The sequence below is a fragment of the Chiloscyllium plagiosum genome, chromosome 9, assembly GCF_004010195.1.
Source record: "Chiloscyllium plagiosum isolate BGI_BamShark_2017 chromosome 9, ASM401019v2, whole genome shotgun sequence".
In the NCBI taxonomy this organism is placed as follows: domain Eukaryota; kingdom Metazoa; phylum Chordata; class Chondrichthyes; order Orectolobiformes; family Hemiscylliidae; genus Chiloscyllium; species Chiloscyllium plagiosum.
The window spans coordinates 33,807,722-33,828,237 of NC_057718.1; the positions used below are offsets into that span (position 1 = coordinate 33,807,722).

At 38.9% G+C, this 20,516-nt stretch overlaps 1 protein-coding gene across 3 annotated transcripts in view; it reads left to right on the forward strand.

Annotated features, from left to right (window-relative positions):
- The window catches only part of LOC122552759 (thyroid adenoma-associated protein homolog), a 381,744-nt gene that overhangs the window by 189,308 nt on the left and 171,920 nt on the right, over positions 1-20,516 (forward strand). For all 3 annotated transcript variants that reach the window (XM_043695687.1, XM_043695686.1, XM_043695688.1), the window contains one exon: positions 2,514-2,682. In XM_043695687.1, coding sequence (XP_043551622.1) covers positions 2,514-2,682 — 169 coding nt within the window. The remainder of the gene's footprint in view (positions 1-2,513; positions 2,683-20,516) is intronic.

Consider the following 20,516-nt stretch of genomic DNA (forward strand, 5'->3'; position numbering starts at 1 on the left):
GTCTTCGAAGATGCTGCCAGACCTACTGAACATCTCCACCTTTTGCAGTTTTTATCATCAAAACCTAACTTTTTATCCTGTTCAGTTACATCTGTGAACATTGCTTCCACTACTTGGTATCTCTTCCGTTTAAGTATTTTAATTATTAATTTCTTCCCCCACTTTATTATGCACTTTGGAACATTTTATTACATCAATTAATTCAAATTATTGTTGCCTCCTACGCTTGTTGTTCTTTCCACATTGCCTTGTCTGATTGATTGAAAAGAATCGTCGGTATCGAAGGGTTAATGTGTTGTCCTGAAAAGAAGCAAATGGATCATTCAAAATGTTATGAAACAAAGTAATGAATTGTTGAATAAATTGGAGCTCTTGTTAAAATTCCCTTGCAAGTGTATATACTTGTACTGTAAAAGAATGTTTACTCCATGCTAAAACTTTTATTTTTGTTAATTTTAAGTTAAATCAATTCTTTGCACATTTTGCCAAACCTATGTGAATGTAACTGTAAAGTTATGTATAGATTAAGGCATGTACTGTACTTACTGAATGATATGCTCCTGTGCAATAAGTGATTCATTTTCCCCTTCTCTCTATCCCTCACACCTTGCTGCCACCACCCTCAGCTAAAATGGATGAGCTTTCAAGAGTGGTTTATTTAAGAGTCTGGCTAAGAACTCAAACAAAGAAAATGACCCTGCCTGAGCTCCAACTGATTATCAAATTTAAAGTTTCAGTTCTCTAGTCAAGTTTCCAAGCTAATGAGTCATAAGAATGCAAATATATTGGGTGGACTGTCTAACAAATGTTTCCTTGTTGTTCTGCCTTATATCATATTGTATCACTTCCATTGGGTGCAGAAATATCTGAAATGCATCCAAAACACAATATACATTATATATGCCCCACTTTAATTTAGCTTATTCTATCTACAAAATCAATTATTTATTTTCATTTCAATACTAGAATGAATTAAAGATTTTCTTGTGGCTTTACATTTCCACTTGTACATTTAACTTCAGCTCTAGGTTTTTGTAAAAACTTGTGTTTTGAGCACACTTAAATAGCTATGATTTTCTATTTTCTAAAGTAATGGGTGAGTCATAGGAAATAGAACACTTGCTTGAAATTTTCCTAAAGACTTGCATTGGAAAATAAAACTGGTCCTGTGTTGCTGCTAGTTTCAAATTAACTTAAATTGAAACTGAGTTACTGCTGATCAGTGTTTACTAGCATAATCTCCATGGTTGTAACCATTATATAAAATTTTAGTAATTGTGATATTGTTAAAGAGAGATCCTGGGAAGGTCAATAAATCAAAAAGCTCAATTATGCCATACTTTGATCTTAAAAGCCAGTTGACTTTATGAAGAAGGGATGACTGGAAGTAGTAAAAGGGAAAGAACTACTTAGTTGCTGGTAATATGATGAGTCATCTTTTCACTCCTGGAAGGAACAAAAAAGTAATGATTTCTGTATACAGAGTTTTAAAAAAATTCAAAACAAGTCTACAATAGGATGCATCATCAAGAGAACAAAATATTAACTAGTTCAAAGGTCATATTTATATGTAATTCCTCTTCATTGAAAGACTATGCAGACACTTTTGAAAAAAGTTTTAAAGTATTGATGTCACCTTTATCCATTATATTAAATCAAAAAAAATCCCATGTCCTAATCGTGCATATTTGATTAGATTGATGAACTGGAGAAGACTGCATGTGGCGTTGATTGGAACAGCTCATTAGAGTAGAAAAGTTTAAATAGTTGTAATAGTTGTAAATCATTATACATCAATAAAATGGAAATTATCAGGGAGTCTATTTTATAATGGGAGACAAATAGGAACAAATAAAACACTGAATGGTGGATACCTTCCTTTGTATCTATTATGAGATCAGGAAATGGATTGTGATGGTACACAGGTCTTAAAAAATATGTAAGATGTGATTTCAGAGTTTACCAAACTGGTACCATATGGATCATCTAATATAGGTTTCAGTGGACAATTTATCGGTAGAAACCATTTAATTCTCTGAATTCCTAAATTAAAACATTTAACAGAAGTAGCTGAGTTATGTATATGTTTATTTCCTGTTTTTGAAATCTTAGGAGTGTTGTTGCACAAGGAAAGTCTTAGTGAATACAAAATCAAATCCATATGCTTACCTTTATAATGATATATCTACATTGTTAAGAATCTCTTCTGCATTGCTGAAAATTCAATCAATCAACATTGAAGAAATTATGTAAATTTATCACAAGGTAGGCAGATTTCTTCAATTACAGAAAGCAAATTGAAATAAATTTCAAAAACATCAGTATTTTAAAAAATCTACACATCTAATGGTGGTCAAGGCTTGTGGCACATTTACCAGCATTTTGTCTTCAGCATTTTGTACCCAAGTTGTCCCAAGTATGCCAGACACACTCGTAATTTGTTACTACTCAAGTTAAGACGAGGATAAGTGTCCATATTTCTCAGTCAAATCTATATAATTTATTTTCTGCAGGTGTGGTCACTCACCTGTGTATCGATCTCGTGAAATGGCAGCTCGTGCATTAGTTCCTTTTGTTGCAGTGGATCAAATACTTCCTATGGCAGTGTCTTTGATGGAACGCTTACCTGCTGCCACAGATCCACGCATACGACAGAACCACATCCATGGGATACTGCTGCAGGTAGAGTCTCCACATTAAATCATAGAGTTTGAAAGTGGCTTTCATTTGTTGGTTAAGTGAATAAGTGGGCTTTGATAACAAAAAAAAAGTAGTTTGTCTTTTAGTTTTTAACTGTAATTCAGGGGTATTTAAAGGCTGTCCTCAAGCTGTAACCTACACAACATGTTAGCCCCATTAGCACATCAATCCACTGACCAAGGTTGCAAATGATGTGTAACCTCTGTTTTACCCTTCCTGGAATATACAAAACACAAGCCTGTCTTTTGATTCATGTCCCCAGTGTGGAATATAATCCACAGGAGGGGTTTACACAGCAGTCTTTCAGCAGTCAGCTATAATGCTTCGTTATATTATCAGCCAGGCTTGGGCTTGTTTCCTTTGTTTAAAATAAGCATGACCATATCCAAAAATTCAATATGTCTGTAAGACATTCAGAATTCTGATCCATAATCCTGGCAATATTCATCTAAATGAAAAAGTAGAGTTATTTTGAGTACTCACAAGCCTCAAAAAGGTTACAATCTGAATAGCACCACGTAAAGGGTAATAGAAGTAAATTCTATCTTGGTTTTCGGCAGAAAATAGCTAACTACTCCTGAAGGGAAAATATTTCCGGGTACAAGGGGAGTGGTACTAGCTGAATTACTTTTGCAGAGAGCAGACATGGGCTTAATGGGTTGACTGTCTGTTTTTGTGCTGTCACTATTTAAAATTTCTATAAAATGAATGTAAGTAAGTCAGAGTTCTTGCCTGTGAATGACAATGTTTGTTTTTCTGACACCAAGAACATTCCTTGCAACACTCACAAATTATTGTCGTCTCATCTGTCATGATTCTAATGAGTTTAGCCAGTTCGACCTCATAGAATAAGAGTTCCCTGACTGGGGCTGTGAAACTTGTCCAATCAGGAAGCCCTGGCTGACAGATATTAACAGATTGGCCCTTCGGCCCTATTAGTTCACACCGACCCTCTGAAGAGTAACCCACTCAGACCCATTTCCCACTGACCAATGCACCTAACACTATGGTTAATTTAGCATCACCAATTCACCTGACCTGCAAATCTTTGGATTGTGGGAGCTTAGGAAATTTCTTGGGCTGATAAATTATTATTGGAAGTTCATGTAACCTGGCCTCCATCCTCACACCTTTGTAACAACTCCTAAAGAAAGGGTCAGCCTTGGAAATGGTCACAAAGACAAGCCCGAGCTTTCAGTAAAGTAAAGAATCGGCTATCATTGTGTAAGATGTTGACAAATTATGATCTTAAGAAATGGTATTGACATGTGAAGCCTCCCCATATGGCATCGAGGTGTTATTAGCTCATAGATGACCTAAGGGAGAGAAATGCCCAACATTGTGTGCAACTAGGACTTTGGATAATGCAGAACATGAATACGTTCAGACAGCAAAAGAAGAATTGGCAGTCAAATTTGGAGTCAGGATGTTCCGCCAATACCTTTTTAGACTGCTTAAAGAGGACAAGTCAGTGCTGACAGTAGCTTTGCGCCGCATTCAGTGGTGGGCTGTAATACTAAGTGCTTAAAATTACAATTATGACACTCGTGAGTAATGATTGCGGATGCATTGAGCCACCTCCCATTAGCAGATACGCTATCAGTGGAACTTCCAGTGGAAGAGTCGGTAAAGATATTTAAATTTTTGGATATGCTCCCAGTCACAGCTGATAATGTCAGACTTTGGTTGTAGAAAGATCCAGTCCTGGTCGTGATAGGGAAAACCAAAGAGACATCACAACTCAAATTGAAACCTTATAGGACCCTGAGAGACCAGCTTGTGGTAGAGGATGGCATATTGTTATGGGAAGCAAGGGTAATTGTCCTGAGCAAAGGATGCTGTGAAATACTGGCTGAACTCCACCAGGGACATCCAGGGATCTTGGATGTTGGTGAGAGTTTGTCTGGTGGGGCAGTGCCCAGACTACCAACAAGGACAAGGACAAAAAACAGCTTCAAACAAAGCTTGGTGTAAGAATCGTGGAAATGGCCCCGCATGGGTAAGAGGTGTGGTTGTTGCGAGGTCAGAACCAATGATGTATAAAGTTTGAATAAGTGCCATGGTTCTGAACAACTCACAAATTTGTAAATGATGTGGGAGTAAAACTTGCTTGACCACTCGGAACAATTCGAAAGGAACTCATGGGTTCACCCTCTCCCTTGAGCATTGATGAGTCTTCGGAATCAGGATGTAACTGCCTCAACCCTTTGCCACCAGTAGAAGAGAATGAAATTCTTCTGAGGTGCTCCTGGCGCAAGACGTGAACTATTGTGCATTACCTGACCCAGTGCTCAAATGCACCAGGAGATTCTCCAAGAAAAAGGACCAGTCTGTGTCTTTGGACTCCAAAGGGGAGGTAAGAAGTGATTGTAACCTCGTCAGCCTGCTCAACATCATCACTGTTAACCTGGTCCAATCAGGGAGCTATGGCTGACAGATAAAATGGGGAGTGACAGAGATACTGACACTCTGAGCTGATTCTGAGGCAGTGCTAAAGTCCAGGATTGTTCATGAGTAAATAAAGGGTTACTTATTGAGAACTGGAGTTATTTCATCATCAAAATTGAATTCTGCAAATCACACTGGAGTGCCTCTAACTGGTGGTAAAGGTGCTGCAATGAATAACTAATGACATCATGTGGCTTTATTCAGTCTCCTAACCAAACTGCTACATTTAATAATATAAAGTTGAGTTTTACTGAGATAAGTGTAAGATGAGGTATGACTGAAGTAATTCTTGCAGCTGCGTGGTATTTTAATCTGTCAGTAAATTCTCATTCAAAGTTGTACTTGCAATCCTGAAAAGTGGGGAAAAAGACTGTGTACTTCATAATGAAACAGCTGCAGTTAGGTTCTGTAGGAATTAATCAGACGGTCTCCACCTGAACCCATCAGGTACCATTGTTCTAGCGAAGAGGATAAATAGGGTGGTCAGTAGGACTTTAAACTTCTGAGTTGGGGGGAAGGGAAAGTGAAAGCGACAGGGAGTATGGAGTTAAATGGAAAAATAAGCAGCAGGATAGCATGTGTGCAGGCGGATTTAAACTTGAGGCAGACTGGGAATGCAGCAAAAAGGAAGGATAACTTAGGACATCTTATGACTTCCAATATCTCTAATGATAAGAAAGTTAGCATTAAGGCACTTTACCTGAATGCTCGTAGCATTCGTAACAAAGCAGATGAACAAATGGCACAGATCATCATGAATGATTATGATGTGGTAGGCATCACAGAGACGTGGTTGCAGGGGGGTCAGGACTGGCAGTTAAACATCCAAGAGTTTTCAACTTATCGAAAAGACAGGGAGGTGGGCAGGGGGAGCGGGGTTGCCTTGTTAGTTAAGAACAAAATTAAATCTATGGCACTGAATGACATAGCGTTGGATGATGTGGAGTCTGTGTGGGTGGAATTGAGGAACCACAAAGGCAAAACAACCATAATGGGAGTTATGTACAGACCTCCTAAACAGTGGTCAGGACCAGGAGCGCAACATGTACCGGGAAATAGAGAAGACATGTCAGAAAGGCAAGGTCATGGTGATCATGGGAGACTTCAATATGCAGGTGGACTGTGTAAATAATGTTGCCAGTGGATCCAAAGAAAGGGAATTCATGGAATGCTTACAGGGTGGCTTTTTGGAACTGCTTGTCATGGAGCCCACAAGGGAGCAGGCTATTCTGGACCTAGTGCTATGTAATGAACCAGACTTTATAAAACATCTGAAAGTAAGGGAACACTTAGGAAGCAGCGATCATAATATGGTAGAGTTCAGTCTGCAGTTTGAAAGAGAGAAGGCAAAATCGGATGTAATGGTGTTACAGTTAAATAAAGGTAATTATGAGGGCAATCCTAATTAGTGGCTAAATATTGCAATTCCTTGTCCTTCATATATTTTAATGTTTAATCTACTAGGAAAGTACTGTTACAATACAGCTGTTGGAGGATTATGGAAAATCCCACAGCATTTTACTGATTGACGTGTTTATTGAGTATATTTGGACAATGGAATGTATTGTTTAATTTCACACTGATACGTCCAGGTGTGACAACCCAGATGTAATTTTGGAGCAGTGTACTGTTGCTTTTCTGCCACTGCTTCACAAGCCACAATATTAAAAATAAACACTTTACCAGAGTAACCAATTAAATGTTTTTATGTCAGATTTTGAATAAAAAGAGTTCTCGATATTAACCAGACTTCTTAATAAGCACCATTTCTGATTAATTAGCAAAATAAAACTTATTCAATAAAGAGTGACTATTTAGTTAAAATACATGGAGAGTACTATAGAAGTGCAAATGCTTATTGCTGTTACAATCCCCAAATACACAGATTCTTCAGGAAGAGAAAAATAAAAGCAGATTGTCCTCTGCAGAGATTGACAGCCACACTTTGGCCAATAGCTTATTTTGGAAGGCAAAAAGATAAAATGTAGAATTTTCTGGAGTCTGTTGCTCTGATGTTTTGGCATGTGTGGTCAAGTCAGCAAACATACATAATTGTCTCTCAGGTCTTACAGATAGATACAGCTCAGGAAGTACAATCGTGGATGTTCTTTGAATCAGTCTTTCAAAAGAACAAATAGATTTTAGATGCAGAGACTATCTTTTTCAAAAATGGAAAGGATCAGCTGAGCTAGCCTTCCTCCAACATGGCTTATCCTCCACGTGAACCAGATAAAATAAGAATCTTTCCAAAGCCTATTCCTGTTGAAGGGTCCACAGCAAAGCATGCAGTTATTACCTATGATGTCATTTCTGAGAAGTTCAGTATAAAAAATATTCTAATGCCCAAGTGACCTTTCAATATCCTGCCTTAAAGAAAACACTCGAGATAAATTCAGGTAACTGAAATAATTTTTTTACGCAAATCTTCAAAACTTAAGGTCTCCTAATAGTATCAATGTAAAGCATATTTGTTACATGGCAAATTGACTTTATGTAACCTTTTGCATCAGTTTATCACGGCTACAAAACTGGCCATGCTGAGGTTGAATTAATCACCATGCCAAATTTCCACTTATTGTGTCATTTGGCAGACTTTTGTTGCGGCTCCTACAATACTATAACAGCAATCTTTTCAAAAAAAGAGTGAGATTTATATTTATATAGTGCTTTTCACAACTACCAGATATCTAAAACTGCATCACAGCCAATGCAATACTTTTGAAATGTATTCACTGTTGTAATGCAGGAAACATGACAGATTACAGTATTTGTGTCCAAACCTACACAAACTTCAATGTGACTATCATCAGATAATCTGTGACATTTTTTGGGAGATAAATATAGTTTTTAATTTTAATTTACTAATAAATTTATTCTGTACACAAATCAGAGTACTTTGCAGAATAATTTTCAGTGAATACTAAATTAGATTTTCACAGGTGGTAAAGCAGAACCTCTGATTTTAAAAAAATTCTGAGGTCTGTTTTCAGTCATTTTAATAAACCTGCATCAGCATACCACTTCTAATATAGCTTTATTATTTAATCCAATTCTTTTATAAACGTTATTTCAAAAACACTGTTCAGTTGCGTTGGATCATTGCAGATTTTTGGTTGGGTGATATGCAAATAAGTTTGTCTAAAATCTAGAGCAGAAAATTTCACTTTGCCAAGCCAGGACAGTTTTGAGTGCACCTTGTACTCTAATCACAGATTATACCTGATGGGGAGACTCTTGGTTCTTGGATTTCCCTCTTTGTTCCCGACCCCACTCTCAACTAAAATTTCGCAAGGTTAGAAAATCTCTGCTGTTTGGCAGAATTCTAATGTTTTGAAAAGAACATTTTGCCATTTGAATTTTTTTCCTGTTCTCCATCTGGCCTGAGCAAGCTGGCACTACGTTCCTGTTTGTTGAGTTTTCCACCAATCTGACTGGGAGTAAAATATTGTCATATTGTCACTAGACCTTAGGGCTGTGCTCTCTTTAGAAAGAGATGACTGGTAGTAATTTAACTTGAGGATCACCATGTCTCATGCAAGGGGAGAGGTTGAGAGAGTCCTTCATTGTAACCTCAACCAATGTGGAAATTAAGCTCATGCTGTTGACATCACTCTGCATTACAAACCAGCTGTCCACCCAACTGAGCTTACCCCACCCCCAACTGGGAGTAGCACGGCCAGGCCAACCTGTGGCTGCTTTCCCCCATACATCATGTAAGGTGTCTTAGTTATAGTTGCCTTTGCTACCAGAGCTGCTGCTGTCAGACGAAAATAAGAGTAGGCCAGGTGTGGACAGTAGGGATTAGCAAGAGTGAGAGACACTGTGGGAAAGGAGAGTGCTGTACTGGGGCCAAATGAGTCCCAGTCAAGTAGCCTGCCAGAGAGAGCAGAAACCTAATTGTACTTGGAAAATTTATTGCAAATAAAGATTTCATTCCCCCCCAAAAGAAGAATCTTGTTCTGTGGAAGCCCAATCTGGGTTTTCTGTCATGGTGAAAGATTAGGTTCCCTACAGTATGGAAACAGGCCCAATCGCCCAACAAGTCCACACAGACTCTCCAAGAGAACCTACCCAGACACATTCCCCTACCCTGAAATGTCACACTTGTAAAGGTTGCAAGGGAGCTTCAAAGGGAGGAGCTTAAAGGGAGAAATGTACTGCAAACTGAATTGTAATCACTTGCAAGTTAGCTCAGCTGTGATTATGATGGGACAAAAGACCTGGTCCACAGACATGTTTTGTAGCTTCCACTCTCAAAAACACGCAAGATCAGGGGTTAGAAAGCAATTCAACCCTGGTTTGTATATGCTTGTAGAAGAAGGTGCGCCAGTGAGTTGAGCTACACACGTACCGTATCCTGAGTGCTAGTATGTTGTGAAGGTCACAGTAGAAAAATAATCCACTGGTCACTTCTGCATTGCACCCTCTTGCTCTTAATGCTAGAAACCAGGAAACCAGACAAAAGTATTTTGATTAACCTGTAAAGCCAAGAATTCTGAAATTGATTGTTCAACTATCAATGTTCCATTACCTGCTATGCACAAACGGCCCATAGAGACTGATCCATATATCTTTAACCTTTTTTTGGGACTGGATTTTTTTTTTCTATCTGTATTTATGGTGCAACAAAGAAAATTTACAGCCCAGGAACAGGCCCTTTGGCCCTCCAAGCCTGAGCTGAAATTTTGCATCAATTAAGCACAGTGAGCCTGCCGCATCCTGGCACTTGGTCACCAGTAAACTCACTCTTCTCAACAAAGCCTGGTTAAATATCTTCCTTTTACAAAGTAATTCATTTGGTCTTGGAGAAATGTATCCAAAGAGAGGAGATTCTTCATAAGTTAAACTTGTTAAGCTGACTCAGGGCTAGGTTTTATCTAACTAATCATAGCCAGAACTTCTCATAAGAGTCATAGAATTGTACAGCATGAAAACAGATTCTTCGGTCCAACTTGTCCATGCCAATGAGAGATCCTAAATTAATTGAATCCCATTTGCCAGCACTTGGCTCATATCCCTTTAAACCCTTCCTATTCATATACCCATCCAATTACCTTTTAAATGTTTTAATTGTACCAGCTTCCACCACTTCCTCTGGCAGCTCATTCCATACACACACCACCCTCTGTGTGAAATCCATTTGCAACCTTGATATCATTTGATTCAAGATGAGTTCACTATCTTATTTGCACCACCCCCTCAGCTTGTCCTTGTTTCACCTTCTTGTCATCATTTAACTTCACCTCTATCTCAGCTTAGCTGCACTCAAACCCTCTCACACATCTTTGTTAACTCTGGATTCAACTATTCCAGCACAGTCCTGCTGTAGATTGCCACGTTCTACCCTCCACAGTGCGGTCTTCCAATGAGTACCATTCCCCTATCGTTCTTGTGCTTGCTAAATCTGCATTCGTTCCTGGTGAAGCAACATCATGATTGAAAACTCAGTTATTTTCAAATTCCAAATTCCTCCAAGGCCCTATCTAGTTAAACACCTCCAACTGCACAACATGCCTCCTGTGTGTTTTCAGTTATATTTGCTTCACCATCAATGGTGAATGCCTTCAGTTAGCAAGTCTCTAACTTTTGGAATTCTCTTGCTACAACTCTGTAGTGTCTTTGTAGTTTCAGCATGTATGTAGTAAATTAAATTGGGAGCTTATCCTGTCTTGAATGGAAGAAAAAAGTGGTGTTTGTGCTGATCTGTACAGGGGGTTGATGTTAAAACATAGAAAAGGTTAGCTGGCTTTCACATGACACCCCTCCCCCAACTCAAGCACAAGATGGGCTTCCGCCAATCCAAATTTGACAGGGTTGATCTCACCATATTATGTAACAACACATGATTAAAATCAATATACACACACTCCTTTGTTTGGAAAGAGGCCTTCGAACTTGTGAAGTTTGCATGATGCAACCATTTTGTCTTCTGCTTTTAAATCAGCAACGAGCAATTTTGTGGATGAGGGTACTCCAGAAAGCCATCACATTATCTGTAAATCATCCAAATAGCCAGGTTGTTAAACTCCAATCTCTTGAAAGTGGAAGATCCTAATAGAGAGAAGGATCTTCCCTCCCCAGCCCAAAACTTCATGGCTCACTGAGAATCTTTCAGTTTACCAGACCTTTATTTCAACTTTAGAACATCAACATTATCTAAAAAAAATGTAAAACTGAGATATTATTAAACTATTCCAGTATATTATTTTCGTATGTACTGAATCTTTTTGTATGTGTGAGACATGAGTGAGATGTGATTTCTTAAAAATCCAGGTTGATTGTAATAATTGATCTCTATTTTAGAACTTGCTGATTAGAAAACTCTAATCTCGCATCCAAACTTTCTCATCATGGGAGTAAATGCAACACGTATCTTTTTTCTGTTTGTGACAGGTGCAAAATTGTGAATGAAATCTCTTCAGTGAAACAAATTAAAACTGAAACAATGAAATTATCTTAAGATTGATAAGTAAAATTACAAATTGGAATAAGGAGTCAGGCATACATGTGGGCTTAGGTTCAAAACTGAAATACCGTATATTGCATTCTAAAATCTGCAAAAGATTATGTGGAAGTCTTAACATTGAAAAAACTGCGATTCCATAAATATAAAATTATTTATTTGAGCCGTAAGGTTTTCACTATTAATTCTGAATTTTAAGATGTGACTTTTTCAAGGACTTTTACAATGAGACTAATGATGTGAAAAGGCAAATTCCCATCAGTTTAGTGATTTCTAATTGTTTCCAGTCCGAGGACACTTCAGCGTATCCTTTGCAGAAGTGTAGAATCATTGATAGAAAACATTTGCACCTTTAGTAATATATTTGTAAACTCCAAATGTTGCTGTCAGCATTCGCAAGTTTATCCCTGAAGGTTAATAGTGACACCAATGAAACTACCATAAAATTTGGGCTAACTAGCATGAAAAAAGAATAATCATGGCTGACATCAGCCTTGTATGTTCCAGGGATATGAAAAGTCTTGTGTAAAAGCTGTTTATTTTCTAATGTCACAGACAAAGGGGGAATGATGGTGAATTTAAATTGTGATTGATTTTCCCCTCTTCAGCTTGAGATAGCGAGGTAATGTTTGATTTACATCTTTACCTTTTTACACCGCCACCATCATTCCTTAGCGAGGTTAGTGGAAGGGTGGTTACCAAAACCTTGGTTTTCCGATTCTAATTTCAGAATCACAGAATTGCTATTGTGCCTGCACCGGTTCTATTACCTATTGCTAATCTCCTGCTTTTTCTCCATTTTCCTATACACTCGTTCTTTCCAAATAATCATCCAGTGACCTCTTGAATGCATCAATTGAACCTGCCTCCACCATACTGACAGGTAGTATGTTTCATATCCTAAATTCTTGATATGTGATTTTTTTTTTCTCACGTCACCTTGAATCTGTGCTCGCTTGTTTTTTTTTACTGTTACAAGCGAGAATGGCTTCTCCCTATCTATTTAAGCCAGCCAGCACATGATCTTGACAATGCCTCTCAAATCATTTCTCAGTTGCCTTCTCTCCAAGGAGAACTGTCCTAACTTCTTCAATTTATCCTCATAACTGAAGTTTTGCATTCCTGGAATCATTCATGTAAATTTCTCTACACTGTCTCAAAATCATTCTTAACTGTACACAGTATTTGAGCTGAGTCTAACAAATGACATGTACAAGTTCAACATCACCTCCCAGCTCCAAACTGCTACTAATAAAACCGAGAGTACTGTATGGTATATTAACTGCTCTGTCCACTTGTCCTGCCACATTCAATGATTGGTGCACATACACAACCAGGTCCCTCTGCTCCAACACCCTCTTTCGAAGTATACACTGTTTTATGTTGTCTTTTAATGTTCCTTCTGACCATAGAGCATTACCTTACACCTCTGTATTGAAACTGATCTGCCACCCATCTGCTCCCTCCATCAACTTCTTAATGTCCTTTTGGAGTTCCGCACTGTCCTCACAGTTTACAGTTCTTCCACGTAGTGTCATCAGACTGATAGCATAATCCTTTCAGATGAAATAAAAGAAAAGATCTATCAAAACATTCAGCTCATGAGGAAATTGATTTGCTATTCCCTATATACACTCTGGAAATTAAGGATGGCAATGCAGGAGAGGAGCAATTTATAGATTACAACCTTTGGTAAATCCAGATGTATTGAAAAATCAATTCACGTGAGTTAGAACTTTTGGAGGTCAGTGTCCAATAGTAGCTTTCATGATGAACTGGGTCCAGTAATTTTCCTTTGTGTAAGCACGTGGGTTTCTCTCCTGCCAATAACTTGGAAACAAAGAGGAAGAGTCTGAGGTAGTTTGCCAACTCAACTTGGAATGTTGCTCGTGCTCCATAGTTCGAACAGCATCTGACTGGGAATCCCAAAAATGTAAACAGACATTTCAGTAAGGTGACAATAACTAGTACTTCAGGTAATCATGGCCCACTTCTGATCATTAAGTGAATAGTATAACTTCACCTTGCCCATCAGTGTTTCCATTGCTTGGTGAAGAGGTAACTATAAAAGATGTCATGCTTATTTTAACTTCGTGTCTTGATGGTTTCCCTTGTCCAGAGCTGGCTGAAGGCACATCTCCAATCCTTTTGGGTGAGCTTTAGCCAAAATGCCGATATGATGCAAGAGTTTCCGGAGCTTATGAAAATAAGATTGTGATCAGCTTCAGCCGTTTCATGAGTCCAGCAAAATTTTACATCTTTAAAGAAGAACAGAATTTATACCTGAGAGTATAGAAGAGAATAGCAGATTTTGCTTTGGTATTCTCTTCATGCTGTCTGACCATTTCAAATATGATGATCATTTATAGTTGCAACAGCTCAACTTAATAGTCAAAAACCTCCAATTGAAACATGTAATTGTACTGTAGGGTCTTTGTGACAGGATAGTTTTAGATTTGCATATTGATTTAGATAATGAGATTTCAGTGCATCTGCTTCCATATCACACCTCTTCAAGGCCTAAGCATTTTGCACTAGTTTATTGGCTGGAACCTCTTGAATTTGTTACATAGCACAAAATTATTCTTTTTAAACAGGTTTTTTTTTTGAAAAACTGCATTCAGTATAAGAATGTGTTGGGTTTCATCGTACATTCTATTTTTGAGTTTCAAATAACAGCTGTCAAATTAAACTATAACATGACTTAATATTATATTTACGACTATTGAGACTTTTCAACTTTGCAGATTTTACCCATAGCTGGGGTTTCTGGATGCACACTTGGTTGATTGCAGCCAAAATGGCAAGGGCTGTCAGCTCACCTCACCTCACCTCACCTCACTGCTGGAATTCAGCTTTTTTGACCATGTTTGAACTAAGGCTGGAATGAGGTCAGGAAGTGAGTGGCCCTGGCGAAACCCAAAGTAGGCGACACTGAGCAATTGCCACTTGATAGCACTGTTGATGACACCTTCCATCACTGTACTGATTGAATGTAGACTGATGGAGTGATAATTGACTCGGTTGGATTTATCCTGCTTTTTATGTGTACCTAGACAATTTTACACATTGTTGAGTAGATGCCAATGTTGTAACTGAATCGGAGCAGCTTGGCTAGGGAAGTGGCAAATTCTGGTGCACAAGTCTTCAGTACTAGTGCTGGAATGTTATCAGGGCCTGTAGCCTTTGCAGGACTCAGTGTCTCCAACTGTTTCTTGATATCATGTCGTATGAATCGAATTGGCTGAAGACTGGTATCTGTAATTAGATTAGATTAGATTACGTACAGTGTGGAAACAGGCCCTTTGGCCCCACAAGTCCACACCGCCCCGCCGAAGTGCAACCCACCCATACCCCTACATTTACCCCTTACCTAACACTGCGGGCAGTTTAGCATGGCTAATTCACCTGACCTGCACATCTTTGGACTGTAGGAGGAAACCGGAGCACCCGGAGGAAACCCACGCAGACATGGGGAGAACGTGCAAACTCCACACAGTCAGTCGCCTGAGGCGGGAATTGAACCGGGGTCTCTGGCGCTGTAAGGCAGCAGTGCTAACCACTGTGCCACCGTGCCGCCCACGCGGCGGGACCATTGGAGATTACTATGTGAGTTTCCCAACAGTAGTTCAGCAAGCTTACTAAAATAAGCATTAATACTGGATAGATAGCATGTACAGTTTCTGATGTGTGCAAAGTCACCTTTAGCAGGGCTCTCAGTAACTATAATCGATAGCAGAGATTGGTTTAGAGAGAATACAATTGTAAGTGCTTTTGCTTCACATTGATGGTGGAGGCAGTGCCAGCCTTAACTGTGGTTTCCGAGATCAAATAAATTATGAAGGTTCTTTGTCTATGTTAATTTATGAATAAAATCTACTCAACTAGAAGTAGGGATCTTACAAGTACCCAGGGATCCAACCATGCTGTACTAATGGATGTCTGCTTTCAAGAGGGAAGGAAATTAATTAGAAAATTTGAAACAATGGATGAAAATTCATTAATAGATCTGGAACATTTTGTTTCCCATGTCCTGGAACATTTTATCAACCTTGCACACCCATCTGTCCCAGTACTTCATTTTAGAATCCTTGCAATCAGATTACCCAGCTGCAGAACCAAAATGTCACTTAAAAATAGTCCTATGTAACTGTGCCAAATATATGCTAATTCTCTTCAATCTGTTTGCAGCCTTTGACACAGTTGACTAGACAGTTTTCCTACAACATCACTCTCGTGCCATCTAGTTCATGGCACTGCACCTATTTGGTCCTATTTTTAATTATCTGTCTAGTCATTTGCAGAGTCCAATGTCTTTTCCCACTGTGGCATAATTTTCTGTGCTGTGCACAGGGATCGATCCTTGAACCCCTCTTAATTCTTATCTCTGTGCTGTCCATTAATGATCTTTGCCAAAAACAGTCAGTTTCCATGTGTATCCGTGTGTTTCCATGACACTCCTGTTCCTCTGATGCTGCCTGACCTGCTGTGCTTTTTCAGTGCCACACGTTTCGAATCTGATCTCCAGCATCTGCAGTCCTCACTTTCTCCCAGTTTCCATGTGTTTGTCTACTACATTCCGCTCTTCCTCATCACAGTATCTCTAGGTCCTTCTGCTGTGTAACTTACCTGACTTCCTGGACTGGATGAACAGAAAGTTTGTCTAATCAAATATTGAGAAGACTGAAGTCATTGTCTGCAGTTTCCTTTCCAAGCTGTCTTATACAGTACAATATAGTTATATTGTCATGTGTACTCCATTATGGGAGTACACTGAAAAGATTTTACAATGTCTGCCGCCTTATGGTGATGTCTTAGGTAAAGGTACAGAGGTACAATTCTTGGGTACAGCAGAAGAATAAAAGTACTTGCATTATTTAGAGTTTAAAAAAAAGTTTAAAAATAGGACAACATTAAAAGGCTGCATTCCACAAATGCTACTCTGCGGTTTGCAGCTCATGTGCTGCTCTGGGCTCGCTGCTCTTAGTGTTCCAGGCTCACAGTCCACATGCTGTTCCAGAGCTCGTTTCTCCAGGTACATGCTGCCAGCTCCTGTCACTGCACCATTATTTGTCTTTGGTGCTGAGGAGAGAGAAGAAAAAGAAATAAAAAGTACAGAGGAGCTCCGATAGTAACGTCCTCCTGTGCTGCCATCTTGTATCTAGCTGCTGCCTTCACTCCTGTCTAAACTGGACAGGTAGGAGGCTGGAAGAACACAGCAGACCAGGCAGCATCAGGAGGTGGAGAAGTTGAACATTTTGGGTGTAACTTTGGTAGCCACTTTCCATCGCCATAACATTGTCAGACTTTGCCACTGCCTCAGCTCATCTTCTGCTGAAAGCCTTTTTTTAATTGCTTTTTTTTAACTTGATTAGTGCAGTGAACTCCTAACTCACATTATCTGATCTCAGTAAACTTGAGGTCTATCAAAACTGTTGCTAATGTCCTTCGTCACAGCTGTTACCACCCTCGATCCCTGTACTGGCTGCCGTGACTTTGCTCCTGGTTAAGCAGCACCTTTTTGAATGTTCTCGTACTAGTTTTCAAATTTTTCCCTACTCTCAGTCTCTTTAGTCTTCTCCAATCCCATAATACTCCAAGGAATATGTTCCCCTCATTCTAGCCAATTGGTAAGTGCATCTTCAGTTACCTTGGTCCTAAACTCTGGAATTTGTTCCTAAATCTTTCGAACATACTTTTGTTCTTTTAAGACATCCCTGTAAAACCTAACTCTTTGACCTTATATGGCCCTGTTGAAGTTTATTTCATCCTGTAGAGCAGGATATTTCATATTTAAAGATGCTTTACAAATACAGGTAGTTGATATATAGTGAGCAAGACAGGCTGAAAATACTTAGCAGGGCAACCAGTATATGTTTAAGATACTCCTCAAAACAAGTTTCTTTGACCAAGCTCTTAATCGTTTTGCTTAACATCTTATTGTGTAACTAGTGTCATATTATGCTTTATAACTTGTTTTATAACTCCTGTGAAGCACCTTGGAGTATTTCATTATGTTAAAGAACAATACAATACAAACAACAGTGGACCCAGCACCAATCCCTGCGGAACACCACTGGTCACGGGCCTCCGGTCCGCAAAGCAACCTCCACCACCACCCTCTGTCTTCTACTGTCAAGCCAATTTTGTATCCAATTAGAAAGCTCTCCCTGAATCCCATATGATCTAACTTTACTAATTTGTCTACCACGTGGAACTTTGTCAAAGCCCTTGCCCTGGTCCATATAGACAAAGTCCACTGCTCTGCTGTCATTTGTCTTTTGGGATCAACCTCAGAAGATTCATATAAATTTTGAGATACACGAATTTCCACTCATAAAACCATGCTGGCTTTCTGTAATCAGTCCTTGGCTCTCCAAATGCATGTAAAGCCTATCTCTCAGAATCCCTTCCAACAACTTCCCCACCTTTGATGCCAGACTGCAAGAGGAAGTAGTAGATGCAGGTACAAACAAAATATTTAAAAGACATTTGGACAGGTACATGGATTGGCAAGGTTCAGAGGGATATGGGCCAAATGCAGGTAAATGGGACGAGATCGATTTCAGAAATCTTAGTCAGCATAGTCGAGTTGGACTGATTCTGTGCTGAACGACTCTGACTCATTGGTCTACAGTTCTCAGACTTCCTCTTGCAGCCTTTCTTAAATAAAGGCACAATATTAGCCACCCTCCAGTCTTCTGGCGTCTCACCCGTGACTGTAGACTGTACAAATATCTCTGCTCGGGGCCTTGCAGTTTCTTCCCAAACTTCCCACAGTGTCCTGGAATACATTGGGATATGTCCCAGAGATTTATCTACCTTTATGCTTTTTAAGACCTTCGGCACCTCCTATTTAGATTTAGATTCCCTACAGTGTGGAAACAGGTCATTCGGCCCAACAAGTCCACACTGACCCTCCGAAGAGTAACCCACCCAGACCCATTCCCCTATCCTGTATTTACCCAGACTAATGCACCTAACACTATGGGCAATTTAGCATGACCAATTCACCTGACCTGCACATCTTTGGATTTCTGTAATGTAGATGGTTTTCAAGAAGTCAATATTTCCCCAAGTTCTTTATCTTTCTTTGTCTTTCTATTAATTTCGTATCTCTTCCATCTTCTTTTTGATCTTTAAGGAGCCCTTTTTCTCCCTAGTTCCTCTTTTGCCCTTAATATACTTGTAGAATCTCTTTGGATTATCCTTCCCTTTACAGGCTATCTGATATCCCCGTTCTGCCCTCCTGATTGCCCTATTAACAGTGCTCCCACCGTCCTTATACTCGTCAGAGATTCACTTGATCCCAGTTGTCTATACCTGACATGCCTCTTCCTTATTCTTGACCAGAATCTCAATATCTCTCTTCATGCATTGTTCCCTGTTCTTGCAAGTCTTACCCTTCACTGTAACAGGAACATACTTCTCTGAACTCTTGTTATCTCACTTTTGAAGGCTTCCTACTTGCCAGTCATCCCTTTATCTGCAAACAGTCTACTCCAATCAACTTTTCTGTAGAGTAGAAATAAGGCTCTCTAATGGGAGGATAAATATATCTGAATATAATAGTTAGAGGGACTTACGGTTAACAGCAGTAAAATATTGCCTTTTCTGGAGCATTTCCAATCTTTAAGTATCTCAAAGTTGCTTTGTTCCTGATTGTTCGTGGTGCGGAAGAGAATAAAAAACCTCCAACATAATAAATGTTAGGCATTTATCAAGTGTAGTGACAAGTCAAGCATTTCTTATTATTTGATGTCTATGAAGTAAGAATATTAAGATCAGCTCATTAGCATTTTAATACCTTCTGTCCCTTTCCTTTTTTTTATTTTTCAGTAATACACTGTGTTTTTAGAACGTAGATTTTTTAAAATGCCTTTCGTTTGTGGAAAAATGGCCAAAGAAATACCTGAAATGTGACTGGTAGTGACTCAGCTTGTGTTTCTAATGAAGGTACAATTTAGAAGAACAAAATAGTTCTTAATTTTACTTCTATAAACTCACTAGCAGACAATTGTATCTTGCAATGAATATATTATAGTTATTATTTGAAATTTTAATTTTTACCTTAAGATTTGAAAGCCATGGTGTTGTAGATGAATGTTTTGTAAAAGCTGATGGTCTGTGCTGATGCAGTATCTTTATCTCAAAATGCTCATCCTTGTATTTAAAGACCTCATCCACCTCCATGATCTAACCCTTTTCGATCTCTGCAATCTCCCCTGGACTTCTATCATGACCTGATAATTCTACAATACACTAATTCTGACCTTTTGAACATATCAATTTTAATCTCCCGACCATTGGTAGCCATCAGCTATCAAAACGGCAAGCTCTGGGTTTAACAAGAAAGAGAAATTCTAAGCATTACAAGTATAAAAGAAAGTGTTGGAATTTGATGGAACTATGTGATGACACACCTATTGCATCTAACAATTATATCCTAAGGTCTTAAAAGAGGCAGCTGCACCAATACATTTATTTTGATCATCCAGTATTCCCTGCTTGAACAATTCCTCAGCATTGCAAGGTAGCAAGCACTACCTCAGTTTTTACAACAGGATGAAAATGAAATAGAGCAGGCAACCATCTGCCAATTTACTTATCAATGGTAGGCTATTTTGAAATGACAGCTTTGTTTAGTCAAATCATGTTTACTTGGAATTCTTTGAGATAACAGAGCAGGTTGGTAAGGGTAATGCAGTTGATGTGGTGCACATGGACATCCAAATGGTGTTTGATAAAGTATCACACATTTATACATAGATTGAAATTTTATGATGGGGTCAAAATCATAGTTCAGACTAAGTAGAGAGTGAAAAACTGTTCCTGTTGACATAAACATCAAGAATCAGGAGACAGGAAACAGTGAGTAAGAATAAAAATTGAATATCTTTGTTTG